Below are 21378 nucleotides of genomic sequence, written 5' to 3'. Positions count from 1 at the left end.
TGAAGTGCCAGGGCTGCCATTTTCTTACTGCTTGCTGGTGTTTGCATTATATGTTATCATGTTAAAATGCTGGTCTCTTTTGCATAAGTCTTTTTAAGCCTTTTGTTCATTTTCTGAGGGATGCTTTAATTCAAACCAGATAATCTAACATCTCAATCCATTCAACTGAGCACACCTGCGAAAGTACAACGCATTTTCCAATGCTGAAAGTCCACAAGGAGCAGGGGCTCCACCACAGACCCTCAGGTTGGGGAAATAGCCAGTCTTCCTTCAGAACGCCTTGCATGTCATACACGGCTCCTGACCGTCTGAGGATGCATCTGTGTAACATTTGTGAAGATCAGCATTTCTTATTTGAGAGGCAATATCATGCAGTGGTTAAAAGTGAGGGCCCTGGAGGGGCTGGCCCCGTGGCCGAGTGGTTAAGTCTGCACGCTCCACTGCAGGCGGCCCAGTGTTTCGTTGGTTCGAATCCTGGTTGCGGACATGGCACTGCTCATCAAACCATGCTGAGGCAGCGTCCCACATGGCACAACTAGAAGGACCCACAACAAAGAATATACAACTATGTACCGGGTGGCTTTGGGAACAAAAAGGAAAAAAATAAAATCTTTTAAAAAAAATATGTATGTACCTTTTACCATCACCTTGTTAATCAAGTTACATGGCGCACAGCAAAACAAAGGCTGAAAAACCTAAACCTTAAGAAATCACGTCAGCTGAGGTACAGAGGAACACGTGCTTGTTTGGATTTTTAATACCTAATATTTAATCAGTATGAAAAACACAAGTAAAGGCAAAGCAAACAAACAACACCATTTGGTTCTCAGCAAAAATTTTTCCTTAGGTTAATGTTTGACTTCACCCTTCCCCTGCGGTTGAATTAACACAATTTCAAATGCTTATCTTTTAGGGATACAGTCTAGAAGATGAAACCAATTTCGCTTCATATTTTCTGGTTAAATACATGCGTTTGGTTTATAACCTGGTGACATATTAGTGATGTATCTAAAGGCAATGTTTTCTAGCACTGAGGTGAATAATGTAAGAAAGTGTGGGAAGCCAAAGCCACTTGTTTAACCAGGTGGAGATACAGCTTCTTGTGACCAGTGCTGCTCTAAGGGTGAAATGATGCAATGACAGTGCTTTACACTTACTAAGTGCTCACTAAATTTATAATTATTAAAAAAAAACCCACGCAAGTACTCAAAAACAAAACAAACAAATATACCTTTAGCTAACCTGGGTGGTTTAAAAAAATTAGGAAGAGGGGCTGGCCCCGTGGCCGAGTGGTTAAGTTCTCGCGCTAGGCTTCGGAGGCCCAGGGTTTCACCAGTTCAGACCCTGGACGCTGACAGGGCACCGCTCATCAGGCCACGCTGAGGCGGCATCCCACATGCCACAACTAGAAGGACCCACAACTAAAAATACACAACTACCTACCGGGGGGATTTGGGGAGAAAAAGCAGGAAGAAAAAAAAAAAGACTGGCAACAGTTGTTAGCTCAGGTGCCAATCTTTAAAATAAACAAAATTAGGAAGAACACTTTCCAGTTATATGTATTTCCAGGACAGTTCACAGGTGAAATACTTCCTTGCCCACACAAAATGTTCCCTATTTTTACCAGAAAGAATTGAGCAGGCAGTAAAGTCACCTTTTGAAACTGGAAATGTTACTTTAGACTTCTAAATCCTATTAACTGACTAGTTTTTCAGCATGACTCTATTTTAACATTAATAGTCTCACAACGTACCACAATGCAGTAATAAGAATAAGCAACTCACTTTTAAAAAATAGGTGTTCTTTTATTTCTCAACCTCAAGTCTATATTATAAACTTTTAATTATCATCTTTGCTGAAACACTTCTGACAAAGGTGGTATTCGTACTGATTGCAAGTTTACCCAAATCTAAGTAATCAAGTCACTATGATGGCAGAAAGAAAATAATAAATACCATAAGAGTCTGAATATGAGCTTGTCACAGTTAAACTTATTTTACTAAATGGCCATTCTAAGACAAGCAGACAAAATGTATGTGTTGAGGGAAGACGTCCAAGTGTTCTACATTACTGCATCTGTTCAAGATCAGCTTAATTCAGTCAATGTAAAGTAAATTAGAAGTGTTCCTATAGCACTTTGTCGTTTAAGCCTTCCATTGCTATTTTAGATCCCCTGAACAAGAACTCTTTAGCTAACGCAAGAAATCATCATTAAAAATTTCTTTTTAAATGGCAGATAAAACTACCAGATCAGAAAAGTTTGTGTTTCTCTAAGGATTTACACTTTGCCCTACCCGGGCAAAAGAACACGGGCCTAGGAGACAGCTGGCTTAGGGCGCTGAACTTCATGGCACAGAGTTAGTTGGTTGGTGCAGCCTCGGAAAAGTTACCCAGGCTCAGTAAGTTCAATTTCCTATCCGTAAAATTAAGACCGAATTATCTCACATTTAACCAACAATTAGCAGTTTTCAACGTGCTTTGGTAGGATGCCTCTCCTGTGAGGTTTACAAGAACCCTGATGGGCCCGAAGGGAAGGTGTCAGTATTCGATTCTACAGCAAGAAATTTCTCAGAACTGTCGGGAGGATCACATGAGACACTGCAAACCCTCCAAAACATCGATGCAATTTAAGATACAAGCATGCATCCCCACATTCCTAGTTGCTCTGGAAGAATGGACTTAAAGTTTGACAACCATAATGGCTGAGTAATTAAATAAGCCATTTACAGGAGTAAAAGGTTGTTAAAAGGCTAAAAACAAAAGGAAGCAAAAGAAAGTTGACCTCAAAGCATGGAAAAAACGTTTTTAAAGAAGTACAGGCATATACAGTCGTAGAAAAATCGCTATGGGTATTCACCAAAATATGCATAGTGGTTAGTTCCGAGTGGCGGGAATAGGAGTGACTTTTATCATTTCGTTTATCGGTATTTTTTTTTAAACAAACGAACTAGTTGTTATTCTAAACAAAAACAAGTCGAGGCAATTACCCACGGGCAGGTTACATCCACATGTGTTTAAAAGCTCTAATGGTAACAGCAGTGACAACTCCCAGGAACCCACCGGGATTTCAAAGACACAAGAAGGAAGCCCAGAAATCAGTAAAAAAGGGTGGTAAATGTCCCCGCGCAAAGTGACAGCCATGACCACCCATTTTCAACCTGACTTCAGAGGAAGCTAGGAGCGCGGACTGGTAGCTCTTAGTCTCGCTCGGCAAACCCCGAATCAAAAATTCCCCTTTGCGCCTCCCAGATCTCGAGGAGGAAGTGGGAGGAAAGGGCCAGGGGGCGGCAGGCGTTCGTCACGCTCGTGCAGAGGGATGGGGAGGGAGCCTCCGATCCGGGGCCGAAATGGTCCCTCCGCCCCCATCCCGCGCTCGGCGCCGGCGAGGAGCGACCGGCTTCGAACAAGGCCGCTCCGCCAAGGGGCTTCCAGACCGGGCGCAAGGTGCTCGCCCAACCCGCGGGCCCAAACCCCCAGCTTACAGGGTTTCTTGGCATCCTTGATCTTCATGGCGTCGGCCTGAGGGGCGAGGGGCAGCCTCGGTCCGGCGCACGGACGGCAGCGGCGGCGACTCCGGAGGCGGCTGGGCCGCGCGGGGAGGCCCGACCGGTTCCTCCCCTCAGGCCGGGTGGGGCGGGCTTAGGGCGGGGCGGCGGCGGCGCCAGAGGCAGGGCCCGGCCCAGGAGGGGCCCCCCCACCCCAGCGAGGGACGACCGGGACCGAGCGAGCTGGGGAAGGCCGCCGGCCTCGCCGCTCCGGGGCCTCCCGCAGCCGCTCCAGACAAAAGGCCCCGGCCCCCCGAGCCGCCGCCGCCGCACTGAGAAGTAGCCCGCCCAGGCCCAGCGCCCACGTGACGCGGGCCCCCCCTCTCTCCGCCTGCCGTCGGGCTGCTGGGGATTGTAGTTCTCCGAGTCGTGACAGCCCGCTCTCGGGCTGCAGATGTGCAGACGGACTACAAAGCCCAGGATGCATCGTGGTCCCGCCTCCGAGGCCCCTTCCGGAGATGGCCTCAGAGTGGTCCCAGAGGGGAGGGGGCGGGGCCTTAATCACGCCAGCGACGAGGCGGCCAATGGTGGCTGCTGTGGGCGGGCTGCGGAAGTCTAGGGCTCAGGCCTCGCCCCGCGGCTGAAAGAGAAGAGGAAGGCCGCTCTTTGCGGTACTGTCATGGCTGTCTAGGTCACAGATGTCCCATGGAGGCAGAAAATCTGGTCATTGTGCCCGGGAAGCGCTAAATACAGGGTCCTAGAGCCCCTCTTTAGACCATTGAATGCATTTGTAAATTAAAGTAGTCCTCTGGCTTATTAGAGACTCGAATGTTGGTGTTGGAATGATGATGATGATAATAATAATGGCAATAATAGGTAACATTTATTGAATGCTTACCATGTCCAAGGCTCTCTATGAAGCACTTTTTGTGAATTATGTGATTTAGTTCAGCAACTTTGTGAACTACGTACAATTATTATTCATTTTGTTATCTATCACTCATTTTGAACATGGGGCAGGATCTGAGAAGTTGAATCACTTGCGGAGCCCATGCTCTTTGCTACTGTTCTATGGTCTCCTCAGGGGCCCTGCAGCCCAGCTCCCTCCTTCCAAAGGGCAAATTGATTCCAAGAGAAGAAAATTAAATGCTCCAAAATCTCACAGCAAAGCCAGGGCACTCCTTTCTCTATGCCTCCTAGATTCTGAGTCCTAGCTAGAACGGAAAGGGATGGTGTTGGGAATCTTTCCCTGGCCCCTCCTCCACATCTGTACCCCAGTTAGCTGACCAGGAATTCAATGACTTTAGCAACAGATGGTTTGAGAACTGAGTCTTATTGCTTCTACCTTGTGGAGGATAAGACGAGAGTTGTAAACAAGGATAGGAAGGACACAAATTACCATTTAGGGAGCATGTACTAAGACCTGGCACTTTGCAAGAGGCTTTCCTTACTTTTAAAATTTTAATTTAAATATAATTCTCACATCCACCCTTTGAAGTCTAGTGATTAAGAACTCAAACTTGAATTCACATCTTGGTCTTACAACTTGGTAATAAATTTGGGCAAATTACTTCATCTCTCTGATTCTCATTGGAAATAATGATGCCTACGTTTCATGAGATTGAGGTGAGGATTAGATGAAAGAAGGCATATAAAGTGCTTAACTCATTCCCTGTCATGTAGGTAGTGATCAGTAAGTGAGGGCTACGGTTATTATTGCTATTGTTATCCTTATCATAAAGATAAGGAAGAAAGGTTAAGTATCTAGACTGTGTGCCCAAGGTAGTTTTTTAGGATTGGAACCGTCATCTGATTATTGGTGCTTTGTGGTTTTATCTTTTCTTATTTTGATCCCAGGTTCCACATTTGTTGTTTAGAAATAAGTTTTTATTTATATTTTTTATAGAAATCCTTCTGAACTCCCCGATGTGTGACCTTATAACTTAGAACCCTGAGTGGTAGACTTAATCTTATTTTCCTCTTTTTTTCCTTCTCATCAATTCATCTCACACAGAACCCCAGATATTCTCAAATGGTCCTGTTTTCCCACAATTTTATCTGGTGAGAGTTGTGATTTCTGATCTGCCATGGCTTCAATGAATGTTCAATGTCTAATAGGATTCACCCGCTGGTTCTGTAAGTCTCGTGTGCACACTCTGCTCTCTACCAACATATGTCTTTTGGTTGTTTCCCAACTCTGATAGCATCATCTTGGAAGTCAAAGGCTGGGTGGGAGGGGGGTGACACGTATGCTTTGTGATAGGCTGGCTGTAGAAAGGCGAGGCAGAAATGAGAAGCCATCGGAATCTGGGTGAGTTTCGGACAGAGATGAGCATACACATGGCTGATTTAGCTTAATTTATCTTAAAAGTTAGGTTTACACCTATGATGTTATGTGTCAGGGAAACATTGAACTTCGAATAGTGAGAATTCTGGTCTTAGATCAGCCACGGAATTTCTGTGTGACCCTGGGAAAGTCCTTTCCCTTCGCTGGGTTTCGAATTACTCATCAGTAAAATGAAATGATTGGGATTTCTTCATCTCTGATTGTTGAAGTTCACTAAAATATGACTCTTTTCCAGGGGCAATATGAGAAGCGTTCAACTATGTTTTTCTTTTAAGTTTTTCCCAGTGTTATTGAAACTGACAGGTCATCCTTTTTCAGTTTCTGGCCAGAATCGTTCTTCTGCAGCCCCTGTTGGCTATCAGCCCCAATGCTTCCCTCCAGCACTGTGTGGTTAACTGCATTTTCTCTCTTCTCTAGCATGTCCTCAAAATCTTTCCCGGCAGAGTGAGTGCAGGAGCTGGAAAGGGCATCTAAAGGGGCCAAGAGACTGTCTTCCTGTCTCAATATTTATTGTCTACCAAACACAGTAAATCACCTCATCTTGCAAAGTGATAGAGGAGACCTGATACATTCTCATTTTGCTTTTACTGAGTGGGTGTTCATGGAGACAGGTGGTAGATTGTACCTAATGAAGACTATGAGGTCTCCTGGCATGAAGTAAACACACACACACACACACACACACACACACATCCTAGCCTCGAAGCCCAGACCAAGCTTGTAACAGTGGATTCTGTCTCTAATTAGATGGTCAAGAACATGCTCCAGTCAGTCCATGGATCCACAAACTCAAACGGGCATCTCACTGTGGGAGAGCACCATTAGTATGAGCATCATTGGCATCAAGACCATCGTGATAGTGGAAGAACAATTTCATCCAACAAATATTAACCGAGATTTAACTATGTAGCAGGCCCTGGAGTACATGCTGTGGAGCAGAGAAGTAAAAGAGAGAGAAATAATAATCAAGTTAACAAGTTGGTAAATAAGAATAGGCTGTCATAAGTGATATGAAGGCAATAACCATATTGATGTGCTAGAGGGTGCCTGGGGTTGCAGGAGGAGGGCTGTATTTTAGCTTGGATGGTCCGAGAAGGCTTCTCCGAAGAGGTGGCATATGAGCTGGGATCCATGCAAATTACTGGGGAAGACAGAGGTGGGACTGTACTGGAGATGGGTTTGGTGTGAGCAACAGAGGCAGAGTATGGGGAGTAGAGAACAAGGAGTAAAGTGATTGGAGGTGAAGTTGGAGAGGTGGGTATGCTGGGCCTCATGGACCACTGGAAGATTTTAAGCAGAAGAGTGACATGATCTAGGATTTTAGAGGGTGCCTCTGGCTGCCTTGTGGAGAATGGGTGGGTTGGAGAGGTGCCATGACTTGGACAGGGAAAGACTAGGCTCCCTTTCCACCTCAGCCTCTTCCCTCACCCTCCTGGCCCACATGCAATCAGTCACCAAGTCTGGGGGGCTCCAGGAGCTCTCTGGGAACTGTGTGGGAGCTTGAATCAGTGTGGTGGCAACAGCGAGGGAGCGAAGTACTCTGATCAAAAGCTTCACTTAACAAAACACTGAGCTCCTGCAGTGTGCCAGGCACAGTTCTAGGCATTAGGGATACAGTGAAGCACAGGACAAAGCCCCCGCCCTCCTCAAGCTTACATTCCAAAGGGGACATAGACAGTCAACACGTAGACAGATGTATAATAGTATTTTAGATAGTATATTTAGATAGTATAACTGCTATGAAGATAATAAAGCAGGATGGGGGATCAAGAGTGGTGGGTCGGGGCCGGCCCAGTGACAAAGTGGTTAAGTTCGCATCTTCCTCTGTGGCAGCCCAGGGTTCGCTGGTTCGGATCCCAGGTGCGGACATGACACCACTTGGCACGCCATGATGTGGTAGACGTCCCACATATAAAGTAGAGGAAAATGGGCACAGATGTTAGCTCAGGGCCAGTCTTCCTCAGCAAAAAGAGGAGGATTGGCAGCAGTTAGCTCAGGGCTAATCTTCCTCAAAAAAAAAAAAAGAGTGGTGGGTCTGTTTGAGATGGAGTGGTGGCTGAGGACGAATTCGATGAGGTGGATGGGGAGAGGGAAACGCAGGCATGAAAGGGTAGGTTTTAGGGTTTGGGCTTGAACTTTGGGGTGTACGGTAGTGTCACTTCCCAAGCAGGGGAGCATGAGGAGTAAATAAGTGAGAAATCAAGACTTCTGCCCTGGCCTTGTTGATCCTCCAGGACCGTCGTCTCCTCAGACTGGGGATGTGGTCCATGTTTTGTCATAGGAGCCAGCTCGTTTCGACAGTTGATGATTTGCACCTTACAGGCCCCCAGCTTGGGTGTCGTGTACTTCTGCCCTGCCCAGGAATGAGTCCTCCAGGACGTTTCCTCATGGGAACAGGGAAGAGCCTCTCTCTGGGGCTCTGCTCCACCTGCTCATCCCTACCTCCTGGCACTTTAACCTCAACGAGTCCAGATACAAACTCATTCTTCTCCCACCTGCTCCTCTCTTGCCTGCTTACTTTCCTAAAGGCCCTGCCTCAGGTGGCGGTACCAGCATCCACCTACTCGCCCAACACAGAAAGCTGGGAACCATCCTGGACTCCTCTCGCCCCCTCACAGCCCACATCCAACCAGTCAACAAGTCCTCTTTCTGTTATCCTTGTGTCTATTCCTTCCTTTCCAACCTCACTGCTCTTGCCTGAGCACTGGCCTCCACATCTCACATTTCCTCCTAAAGGCCCTTCCTGCCTCTTGGCTGGCTTTATTCCCATCCGCCCTCCTTACTGATGCCAGAGTGAGTTTTCTCAAAAGCAAACCAGACTGTATCATTTCCTGGGCTTAGAACCATGTCTCTCTCCCAATGCTGTCTTCAGGATAAAATCTCAGCCCTTTAGCCTAAAACCCATCGTGATTGGCCACTGTGAACCTCTTTAGCTGCATCTCTTGCTTCCGTGCATCCTTCATTATATCCTTCACTGCGTATAGCAAACTGAGTACATGCTACTGCCCAATGCTATCACCTACTTTGCATGTGTAAGAGTCTCTTCTTGAGTTCCCATTGAACACCTATTCATACTTTAAAACCCAACTCAGAAAACCGCTCCTCCAGAAAGACTCCCTTTCTTCTATGCTACTTCTGGTCCCTGTTCTTCTATCTCTGCCACTCATTGCATAGTACTATAGTCATCTATTTACTTGCCTGTCTCCTTCAATACCAGATCAACCCTTTGGATTGTGACTTATTCTACTTAGTATCCTTAAGCCTAGCATGGGGTCTGACCCAGAATGGTAGCTCACAAATAATTTAATTGGATGGGTTTGGGTCAGATGCAAACTGGAAACTCTCATCCTTCTAGAGACTTTCAGCAACCAATAATTATTGATGACAAAGGCAGTTTAGCAGGAATGAATCATTGTGCTTTATGGGGGTAATACTGAAGAGTCTGACCTGGGATCCATCAGGTACTTCCTAACACCCTGTTAAATCGGAGGTGGCTCTAATTACAGGTGGGCCTCTTCCTGGGCCTGGGGCGCCTACACGAGTGCATTATGGAGGCTTTGACCAGGTTCAAGTACAGTGCAATGGTTACCAAACTAGACATCGCCATCAGGCAGAATTAGGATCTGCTCTCTGATTGGTTGTGTAACTTTGGAGTGGTAATTTTACCTCTCTCTGTCTTGGTTTTCCTCACTTGTGAAATGGAGATAAAAATGGCTCCCAGGGGCCAGCCTGGTGGCTCAGGGGTTAAGTGTGCACATTCCGCTTCAGCAGCCTGGGGTTTGCTGGTTCGGATCCCGGGTGCGGACATGGCATTGCTTGGCAAGCCATGCTGTGGTAGGCGTCCCACATATAAAGTAGAGGAAGATGGGTACGTATGTTAGTTCAGGGCTAATCTTCCTCAAAATAAATAAATAAATAAGTAAATGGCTCCCAGGCCATTGAGCCTTTGCGAAGATGAAATGCCTTCCTGCATCAAAGTGCTTAACACGGTACCTGGCACAGGGGAGCAAAAGGGTGGCCTTGGGGGTGACTGTTAGACAGACAAAGCCCTCATGCTGATATCCGAGTGTCAGCTTAATGTCCCTTCTGCCCTCTCTAGTGAGCACAAGCAGACTTGATCAGGGTGCCTGTTTGACCTGCTTATAAGATTTAGGTACTTTTGTTCATAGCATTCATCAGGATACTATTTGTGTCATATTTTGTCTGACTTCATCACTCAGCTCAGAAAGCTCAGAAAGCTCCCAGAGGACAGGGAATCTGTGCTTTAATCCTCAACTCTTAATGCAGTCTCTGGCATGGAGAAAGCTCTCCCTGAACATTTGAATGAATGAGCAAACCTTCCCTACTTGCGTGCTATCTTGGCATGGGGCGTTTGTGTGTGTGTGTGTCTGTGTGTGTCTGTGTGTCTGTGTGTGTGTGTGTTTGGTGAGGTGAGAAGTGAAAGTGCTGGCAGAAAGCCCATGGTGATGGAGAATGGGGGCAGACCCTGGTTAGGGAGCGCTATACCAGTATAATGAGAAACTGAGAGCATATAAGGACAGGCCCCTGCATCATAGGATTTTTAAGGCTGTCACTGTCTTCAGCTGTGAGGCTAGTGTGTATGATAATAATTTGCACAGTTCTACCTTGGAAATCAGGGCTTTGACTGAAAACGTAGCCAACTAGGCAGCAAGAATAGCTTTCTGGAGCTTAGAGCCTCATGAAAATTCCAAAACTGAGGATAATCCAAAAAAAGGTTTTTTTGCTGGCTTTGAAAAGCAGGATTTTTTTTTTTTTGAAAAATCTTCTCAATATTCTCTTCATCTATGATACAAATGATCAGACACATCCTGTTCACAAGCCCACTGATGAGAGGAAGAAGGAGCTGGGAATAAACCGGGTGCTTCATATGAAGTCATCGGCTCAGGGATAAAGAAGAGTAAGGCACAGTGTGTGGCCAGAGTACAGCGATGCCATTCAAAGTGCGGTGCACAGGTGGGTGCCGCCCCCCGCCTGTTTGGGATTAGCTCTCTATGCAGCATGGAGCTGGCAGCAGAACGCACATCAACTACACCACTCGGCACACTGTTTTCAGTCCAGCTGATATTTTTTTCACAGCAAGAGATTCTCGATGAAGGTCACACTGCAGTGGTTTACATTTTGGTGAAATGTGTCACTGCCTTCGGCTTGGACCAGCGGCTCATTGTTCACTGACCAGCTGCTTTGAGCAGCACTGGTCTAGAGCATGGTCTTTGAAAGGGGTCAGACTTGGCTGTCCTACTTGAGCAAGTCCCCTCAGCTCTCTGAGCTTTAGATTCCAAATCTGGAAAATGGAGATTTATTCATGCCCGGCGAAAATTTTGACCACAATGTGCTAGGCACTGTTGCATGAGGTGAGGATATGGCAGTGATCTTGGCTGATAGGATTCCTGCTTTCAAGAGGCGTAGAGATAAAGATAGGAGATAATTGTGGCTTATGATAAATGCTGTTAAGAAAGTCAGCTAACTCTTTGATGTATGTGTAACGGATTGGATGATTAGGGAGTGGTTGACTTGAGAAGTTTAAAAAGAAGCCAGCTGTGCAGAGAACTGAAGGATGAGTGCCCCAGGCAGAGGGAAGAGCAAGTGCAAAGGCTCTGAGGCCTGTTGGGGAAACCAGAACATGTCCAGTGGGTATGGAGTGAAGTGAGGGAGGTCAGGTGAGGTCAGAGAGGATCCAGTTCGTGCAGGGCCTGGCAAGTAGAACACAGAAGAGTTTGGATTCCATTCTAAAAGTAATGTGAAACCATTGGAGGGTTTTAAGCCAGATCATAAAGCTTCTTTTTTTTTTTTTCTTTGAGGAAGATTAGCCCTGAGCTAACTACTGCCAATCCTCTTTTTTCTGAGGAAGACTGGCCCTGAGCTAACATCCATGCCCATCTTCCTCTACTTTATATTTGGGACGCCTACCACAGCATGGCGTGCCAAGTGGTGCCATGTCCGCACCCAGGATCCAAACTGGTGAACCCCGGGCCACCGAAGCGGAACGTGTGCACTTAACCGCTGCACCACTGGGCCGGCCCCTAAAGCTTCTTGTAAACCATGTTAATGAGTTTGGACTTCATCCCAAGAACAACAGGGGTTCACCAAAAGGTTTGAGATCGGGGGAATGTCAGGATTAGAAGCACATTCTAGCAAGTTTTCTCAGGCTATGGTAAAGGTAACAGCTTGGGTGGGACTTGAGGCAAAGAGACAAGCTAGGGGAAGACATTCTGGTGGTGGGATGAGTGAATAAACGTAGGAATGATTGAATCCACATCATTAACTAGCTTCCTTATGGCAGGAACCTCACCACCTTTTGCTTTGGACGTTCTACAGCACAAACTTCAGGTCTTTGTGCAAGTCAATTTTTAGTTAACATTCAACTAGTGGAATTGACTGGCTAACAAAAAATCAAACCAGATCTTCCAGGCACCCCGCAGAAGCTGAGTGCTTTTTTACACAGCTGATCTTGTCTATGGTATAAAAACCTGTCCCCTTTCCCTTGTTCACTTCTCACCTGTTTGCCTTGATACCGGCTGATTTGTCAGTTTCCAACAGCAACTGAACTCAAGCAGTTTCCATCTGGAACCAAACAAATACCTAAGCCCTGTTTGGAAGGCCTGCTTCCAGAGTCCTCCAGCCCCAGGGCCTGTTGCACAAGGCAAACTGGCACTTGGCCAGCCCACTTAATAGAATTCTCGGTGCTCTTACACAAGAGAAGGCCTATTCATTATCGGAGGCCTTGCCAGCCAACGTTGGCTCAACCAATATCAAGTAACAATGATGAGCAATGTTATTGGGCAGCTGCTATGTAGCAGGCATTGGGCTGAGGATTTACATTTATTCTCTGATTTTAAACCTTACAACAGCCTTATCCAATAGGTGTTCTTAATTAGCCTTATTTTAAAGAGAAAGAGACTGGGAATCTGAGAGGCTAAGTAACTTATCTAATGTCACACAACTAGGATGCTGACTAGGATTTGAACTTAGTTCTCTTTGATTCCAAGGTCTTTTGTCATTTTAATATTAAATTTTAAGTCATTTTATATTTTAGTGACTCTTTATAATTTAAAAGTTGTGTATGCTTATTGTCATACATTTGAACAATTTACGATTATAGAAATTACTGAAAGTATTTGTTCTGGTTATCTACTAATGTGTAAGAAATCACTCCAAAGCTTAGCATCTTAAAAAAAATAACAATCATTTAATTATTATCTCTCGTGGTTCTGGGGCCTGACTGGGCTCCACTGGTCATGTCACACTCAGTCTCTCATGTGGTTGTGGTTGTGGTTGGATATCAGCTGGGGCTGGCATCCTCTTAAAGCTTCCTTACTGTCGTGCCTGGCACCTGATGCTGACTATAGACTGCTGTCTGCTGGATCACATACGCTTGGCCTCTCTCTGTGGCCTGGGCTTCCTCGTAGTATAACGGGTGGGATCCAAAGAAAGTCTCCCAAGAAAGAGGAAGTAGAAGCCGCTCATTTCTTAAGGCCTGGGCTGGAAACTGGCTCAGTGCCATTTCTGCTATTTTCTATTGATCAAGCAGTTACAGAGCCAAGATTGTCGGGAAGGAGACACAGGCCCTACTCTTCCATGGTAGGAATGCCAAAGAATTTGGAGGTCAAATTCTAAAACTGCCACAGTCTGCCTCTGACCACAAATTATTTATATTGATATCAAGCCTCTTAATCTCAAATTCATGTGCCTGATGTGTCGTAAGCCAGTGACTGAGACATCTATGTTGGTGCTTGGAGATGGACAAAGATTTATTTGAATTGACCAAAACGAGAAGGTGGGAGGATAGGTTCTCTCAAATCTGCCTTAACAAAGAAGAAAGCAGGGAGTCTTTATAGAGCTAAGGGGCTTAGGAGGAGGAGTTTGGAGAAACAAAAGGGAAATCCATGTTTCTTTCACTCCAGATAAGCCCTTGGGCAATCAGACTTAAACAGCAGCTGGGGGCTGGTTATCTGGTGACTGTAACTTCTTGCAGCCCCTCCTTTTCTCCTGCAAAACAAGGTCATAAATCCTGGTGACCCTTGAGTTGCCCCTCAGGTTAATCAAGAAAACAGCAAATTAACGAGGTTAACCTTTTCATCTGGTCTGTGTTGGGAACAAGGTTGAAAGGTAATCAAGTTCTTGTTGAATATTTACAGTAGTCCTCAGGTACCTGGCTTCAGTTCAGCAAAAGGTGGTGAGGTTCCTGCCATAAGGCAGCTTGCAATCTATGCAAATTATGCAAAATGTAGTTGCTTCATCCCAAGGCTCTCCCACACGTCTCCTGCCATCAGGTTCAGGCTTGAAGTCCAGGATCTCACCTCCTACTGAAACCAGAGGCCAGCTTGCTTTAACTACACTCAGTTAGTTGTCTATTTGCAAAAGTAGTTGGATAATGAGTTAATAAAGCCCGCCCTATAGATAACAGCTCTGATGCTTGGGTCACTGGAAATGCGTGGGGTGCTTAAACTTTTCAGGAACTGAAAGTCAATTCTGTCCAGTTGAAGCTGGTTGAGACCACCAGCTCATCCACTGGGCCTACTTGGATGACTGACAGGTGATCTTTTGACATCAGGGAGCTGAAAATTCCACCCTCGGATGGTGCTAACACCACCATTTTGTAAACATACGTTCTGTGAAGAGCCATGATGCCTGACTACACTTGTGCAGATCATCAATTACCTCACTTCTCCTTACCTCCAGTCATCTATTCCCACACTTCAGACCACCCCACCCCTTAATCCCACAAATATCCCTAATGCCCATTTTTCAGAGAGGTGGATTTCAGATTTGTTCTCCTCCTTGCTTGGCTGCTTTGTGAATAAACCCTTTCTCTCCTGCAAACTTGTTATCTCAGTGATTGACGTTTCATGTGACAGGAAAAATAAACCTGATTCGGTAACAATTTATCGCTTTCAGATATGGATGACATGCATATGCGGTTCCTTAGTTACAGCTCTTCAAGTATGATTCTTCTTGATCTGAAGATCTGTGAACTAAAAAGACAAGTTATCTGCCCCCCGTACCCAACATACAATGGTGGAATAGGTGTTGGAAAACTGCAGTAAATATGTTGCAATTCCCTTGATTAGGGTCCCGTTCTATTCAATGATTCTCTGCAGCTCTGCCTTCTGAGCTCTTGGTTCCACTGTCTGCATTTAACCTTCCTTTTCCATGAAACGTAAACTGTATTTGCCCCAAGAGTTTCTCAGCCTGCTTCCTGCCCATTGAAGTTCTGGAATCCAAAGCCCTCTTTTCACCCTGCACAATTTCCTTCTCTTTTAGTTCAAACTGAGTCTTAAAAAAAAAACTGAGGATTTTTTATGATTCTTAACTGGAGTTCTGTCCATGGGAAAAAAAGTCATGACCACAAATCTCCTTGGCTCACGTAAGTCGTTTTCTACCTTGGGTGCCCTTTCAGGCTGCTGTGGGACAATGCCCTTAAGAGTCTTAGAAATCCTGTTGTTTGATAAAGAGAGACAGTGAGGCACACCCTTAAGCCCCTTAGAAGGATTTTGTCTGTTTGAGAGGGTTAATGAAGTAACTTCTTAAACCTTTCTGAGCTCTTAACAAAAGATGCTAGCCCACCGTTTGCTGAAAGCTATTTTAATTTGAGAATAGTTTGCCCTCTGGAGAGTCTGAGAGTAAGTAGTTTTATTTTCAAACCCAGAAAACCCTGACTCTTTTATGTATCCTCTAAAGTTTGCTTGAAAGCCAAAAAAGTCCCTTTTTCTAACTGCTCTCTCTCCTTTGCATTTTTCTTTCTTTCTTTTTTGAGGAAGATTAGCCCTGAGCTAACTACTGCCAATCCTCCTCTTTATACTGAGGAAGCCTGGCCCTGAGCTAACATCCGTGCCCATCTTCCCCTACTTTATACGTGGGACGCCTACCACACCATGGTGTGCCAAGCGGTGCCATGTTCGCACCCGGGATCCGAACCAGTGAACCCTGGGCTGCGGAGAAGCAGAACGTGCAAACTTAACTGCTACGCCACCGGGCCGGACTCCTTTGCATTTTTTTACAGTCAGATTCGTCAGCTCATTGTGTTCATTAGGTACGTTTCCTTCTTTTCCACATTACAGTAAGCAACAGTGTCACCAAACCTGCCATACCCTCAAGGGCCCTCTTTCCTCCAGCTTCCAGTAGCATTTTCCTCGCTTTCCTTTAAGTCGTCATCAAGCCCCTTTGGACTTTCACTAACATGCTCTTCAAGGTCCCTCCAGCTTCTGTCTGCTGGTCAAATACAAAGGTGATTGTGATATTCTGATTTATAATAAGACATATGTATTTGGTCTTAGAACACTGGAATTTGGAGCAGAATTGTAATGATGCCACATGTTCACATTCTTGTTATAGCAGTAACCCACTTCCAATAAAAAATCTGTTCCAGTTACCTATTGCTGTGTAATAAATCACCCAAAATGTAGCTGCTAAAACAACAATTATTTTTATTGCTCATGGTCCTCAGGCTTGATGAGGCTCATTTAGCCAGTTCTCACTCAGAGTGTCTCATGAAGTTGTAGTTGTCTGTCTGGGGCCAGAGTCATCTTGAAGGTTAGCTCAGGCTACACCAATCTAACCCCTCCTCTGGGAATGTGTAAGCGGGATGTTGACAGACTACGCCAGTTAGGTAAGCAGATCCAGGCCGAGGGACTTTTAGAATCGAAATGGAGCTGAGGTTGGTGTATTGAACCATATGCTAGATGGTTAAACAAAGCAAGTCATCTCTTGCGGCAGAAAACCGAGATGTAGCGATGACAGAGAGCATGAGGCACTCTGACTCCTGGTGGCTTTCCAAGTCCATAAGTCCTGGCTGTGCTTTGTTTTCATATGTGAATGTAAATAATCCACAATCAATCTATAAATCAAAACTGGGGGGAGTTTATTATGAGCCAGATCTGAGGACTAGCCCAGGGCCTTCCTTCCCCAAGGAAGGCAGGGTGCCAAAGAAGTAGGGTGTACAGAGTGGTTATACACTGTCTCGGAACAAAGAGCGTATATCACATATGATAAAATGTCCCTTTCACAATAGCCACGAGCTTGCTTTGCTGGCATAGCAGATTGGTGAACACAGCAGGTTGGTGGTCACAAGGTAAGCACAGCAGGTCAGTAATTAATCCTTAGTTTAGGGAGAGACGCTTATCCTAAAGGAAATGCTGATATGGGGGGAAGTTACATTCCTATCTTTAATAGCATCATGCTTGTCTTTGGGACATTGTAAGTGCTTAAAGCAGATGTATAGGGGCCGGCCCCATGGCTGAGTGGTTAAGTTCGCGCGCTCCGCTTTGGTGGCCCAGGGTTTTGCTGGTTCGGATCCTGGGTGCAGATATGGCACCGCTCGTCAAGCCAAGCTGAGGCGGCGTCCCACATGCCACAACTAGAAGGATCCACAACTAGAAATGCACAGCTGTGTACCAGGGGGCTTTGGGGAGAAAAAGGAAAAATAAAATCTTAAAAATCAATCAATCAATCAATCAATAAAGCAGATGTATAATGCACGCTCAACAGGCCACATCAGGCCCTTTTGGAAAAATAAGGTCAAGCTGAATTAGTTGTAAATCAAATGGCTTCCTCATATACTCCAATATATCCCACTGCTTTTCATTTATTTATCCCATAATAGTTGAGTTGGCCTGGGGAGATTTCTATTCCTGGCATGCAACATATTGCCTTGACTGGGACTCTGGAGGGATGTTGTGAGGACCTTTATTTTCAAGGAACAGTGGGAAGAAGCAAACATGGACTTCAGGGCCATTGACTCATGCATTCATTTATTGATATCCATTATTAATTCCAGTAAGTCTCTATTGAACTTCTGTTAGGTACTAACTTCTGCTAGGCACTGGATACACAGGGGTGAACAAGATTGTCAGGGTTCTTCATGGAGCTCACAGTTTAGTAAGAATTATCCAGACCCACCTAATTGGGGATTTCGTTTTCTCATCTGGGGAATGGGCATCACTTTGTAGAGTTGGTGAGAAGGTTAAATGCTGTGTGTGCGCGTGTATGTATGTGTGTACATCATATGGCACATGAAAGGCCCTTAAATATTTGAGTTTCTTTTTCCTATTTTTGTTTACTTAAATCAGGGTTGACATTTTGGACCGGATCATTCTTTGTTGTGGGAGACTGTCCTGTGCATTGTTGGATATTTTGCAGCATCCCCAGCCTCTACTTACAAGATGGTAGTAGCACTCCTTCTGACCCCAAGTTGTGATAACCAAAAGTGTTTCCATGTATTGCCAAATGGGCCTAGAATTGGTGATGGGGTGGCAAAACTGTTCCCAGTTGCAAACCACTTCTTTAGATAAAAGGCCAGACATTTATGCCTGAAGGTACAGATCTCAACGTCCACTTCTGCATCTGACTTCCCCATCCATCTGTCTCTCTTTCACTGTGTTTTTGCCTCCAAAACAAAATGGCATCAGGAGGAAAGTAGACACCAATCCCAATTTTGTAGGGCTGGCATTGCAGAAAGGAAACTCTGCAGAGCTCCTCCTTCCTTCCTTCTCTGAGACCAAGCCCAGTCCTGCCTGTTTAATTACCTCCAGTGATTTCAGCATTAACTGGGTCTGTTGATCCACTCTGGCGTGAAAAGCAGGTTGGGCCAGATCTGATAGCACTCGCCTTTCCTAGTGCCTCTCACATGGGCTGAGGGTCATGGCTTTGGGCCTTACAGCTGGAACTCACCCGTCGTTGTCTGAGGAAGGTGGAAAGGGTGCTGTTTCCAACGGTTGCTCCAGAATTTCACAATACAGGGACAATAGGCATAGCAATCCGATTTGTGTAGAAATTGAATTTGTGTGCCAAGAGTACGATTTATCCACAGATTGTGTTGTAGAATTATAAAAAATCTTAGTTTTCCAAAAAGGCCTTTGTTTCTACCTTACATAAGTTTGAGAAAAAGTCAATTGTTTGCATTAAATATCACAGTGATGAGGATAATGATTTTGCTTGGGGTGGGGGCTTTCCCTAGGCTCTCTACTATCAGAGCCCATGGGGTAGGACTGGCTTGGCTCTCTGACCATCTATCCCACCACTTTCTCCCTTGCTCATTTACTGGCCTCTGCTGTTCCTTGAACACAAAGATCCCCCAGGGCCTTTGCACCTGATGCTCCTTTTTTTCTGGAACATGCTCTATCTTTCCAGGTGACACTGCCACTCTAGTTGCTGAGCACTCAGTGAACATGCTCTATCTGAGTTAGCTCAGGCTGTCCTAACAAAATACCACAGACTAAGGAGCTAAAACAGAAACTTATTTTTCACAGTTCTGGAGCCTGGGAAGTCCAGGGTCAAGGCACTGACAAGGTAGGTTTTGTTTTAAGGCCTCTTCTCTTGGCTTGTAGGTGGCCTTCATCTTGCTGTGTACTCACATAACCTTTCCTCCGTGTGTGTGTGCAGAGGAGTACAGAGTGCCAGCTCTCTGATGTCTCCTTTTATAAGGGAAAATGGGATCCTTAGGTACCAACTTCCTACATATAAGGATCCTACAATGCATCCCTGTAAGAGTCTTGTTGGATCAGAGCTCCACCCTTGTGACCTCTTTTCACCTTAATTGCTTCCCTAGAGGCCTCATTTCCAAATACAGCCACACTGGGGATTAGGCTTCAACATGTGAATTTTGAGAGAGGGGACACGAACATTCAGTTCATAACACTCCCAGTTAGACCCACATCTGACTTTGTCCCTAACTTGATTTAGCTCTTGCCTATCTACAACACATCTCCCTTTTTTCTGTCACTTTCTGTCCTTCTCTACTTTGTTTTTTCTTCCTAGAACTTAACACTACCTAAAACTATTTTACATTAAAAAAACTGTGGGGTCAACCCCGTGGCTGAATGGTTAAGTTCACGCGCTCCACTGCGGCAGCCCAGGGTTTTGCTGGTTCAAATCCTGGGTGCGGACAGGGCACCACTCATCAGGCCATGCTGAGGCGGCATCCCACATCCCACATCTAACGACTAGAAGGACCCAAAACTAAGAATATACAACTATGTACTGGGGGTCTTTGGGGAGAAAAAGGAAAAAAGAAAAGTTGTATTTATTGCCTGTCCCTATTCCATAGATTTAAGGATTAGATTAGCTCACTTAAATAAAGTATTCACTCAACAAATGTTTACTGAATGCCTGTGGTGCACTGGGCACTGCACTAGGTTCCAGGGTTGCAGTGGTGAAGAAATGCACACATGCTCCCTGCCCTCGTGGAGCCCACAGTCTGGTAGGAACGTCTATTGCACACTTACTATGTACCAGGTATGGTGCTGAGAGTGTTACTTAGATTATGTCATTTGATCTTCATGAAAATCCTATGACGTAGGTCCTATTGTTGCATTAATTTTATGGAAGGGACAAGTAAGGCCCCAAATGAATAAGCCACTTTTTCAAGGTCATACGGCTAATTAGAGCTGGGTCCTGCAGTCTGGTGCCATAACCGATGCTCTTGACCACGATGCTAAGGTGCATGTGGAAGGCACAGTTGAGCACAGAGCACGTTCGAGCGGATGAACAAAGACATGTACGGCTATAACCTCACTGCTGAAAAGTATTCAATACTGATTATTCCCCTGAATCATCAGAATAACCCACAGGTGCACTTCAGTATAAATACACTTGGGGGGCCAGCCTGGTGGCACAGCGGTTAAGTGTGCATGTTCTGCTTTCGGGCCCAAGGTTCACTGGTTCAGATCCCGGGTGTGGACATGGCACCGCTTGGCAAGCCATGCTGTGGTAGGTGTCCCACATATAAAGTAGAGGAAGATGGGCACAGATATTAGCTCAGGCCAGTCTTCCTCAGCAAAAAGAGGACGATTGGCAGCATATGTTAGCTCAGGGCTGATCTTCCTCAAAAAAAAAAAAAAATACACTTGGATATAAAGACCTGCCAGCACAAGATTTATATTCTGAGGCATTATCAAGAATGTGATAAAAATCATTGCCATGGGATGTCTTTTCTTTAGAATAGGTGATAGAAAACACTATAGGAGGTTTGGAGGTGGACAGACCTGGGTTCAAATCCTTGCTCTGTCTCACTGTACTGGGAACCTTAGGCGTGTTCTGAGACTCAGTTTTCTTATCTGTGAAATGGGGATTATAATGCCGACTTCATAGAGTTTTAAAATAGCCCTGTGGATAGAGGATTCTTAATAAACGGTAGGTAGTTTTTATTATAGTATTGTTTTCACAGTGCTTTTAAACTATAATTTGAATTTTTAAAAATTGTTAACCTGTACAGAAGCATCTGTATTACATCGAGTGAGGCCAACCTGGAAGAGTGAGTCGTGTAAACTGATCACTTGGAAGCAATCCTTCTCCATCAGTTCCCCTGAGTGCCTCAAGATAATCCCATGAGTCCCCAGTTCCCTCTCCTCTGATAGGAGTGTCTTGGGGACTGGCAGTCTCCCAAGATTCTGGGAGGTCAAAGGGATCCAGGTCCCTTGGCATACCATGTGTCTCCTTTCTCTTTGCCTCCAATTTCAACAGGGTCAGTGTTAGTGGGTTGGATAAGGAAGAAGTGAGAAAAGGGAAAAAGGAAAAATTTGATCGTGAATT

At 45.3% G+C, this 21378-nt stretch overlaps 1 protein-coding gene across 1 annotated transcript in view; it reads right to left on the bottom strand.

Annotated features, from left to right (window-relative positions):
- Positions 1-3816, bottom strand: part of PANK3 (pantothenate kinase 3) — a 21871-nt gene extending 18055 nt beyond the window's left edge. The window contains exon 1 of the mRNA XM_046666247.1: positions 3483-3816. Within this exon, the coding sequence (XP_046522203.1) occupies positions 3483-3510 (28 nt within the window). The 5' untranslated portion in view covers positions 3511-3816. The remainder of the gene's footprint in view (positions 1-3482) is intronic.
- Positions 3817-21378: the final 17562 nt, after the last annotated feature.

This window comes from Equus quagga, chromosome 7, assembly GCF_021613505.1.
Source record: "Equus quagga isolate Etosha38 chromosome 7, UCLA_HA_Equagga_1.0, whole genome shotgun sequence".
NCBI lineage: Eukaryota > Metazoa > Chordata > Mammalia > Perissodactyla > Equidae > Equus > Equus quagga.
This window is presented reverse-complemented; position numbering and strand designations above follow the sequence as displayed.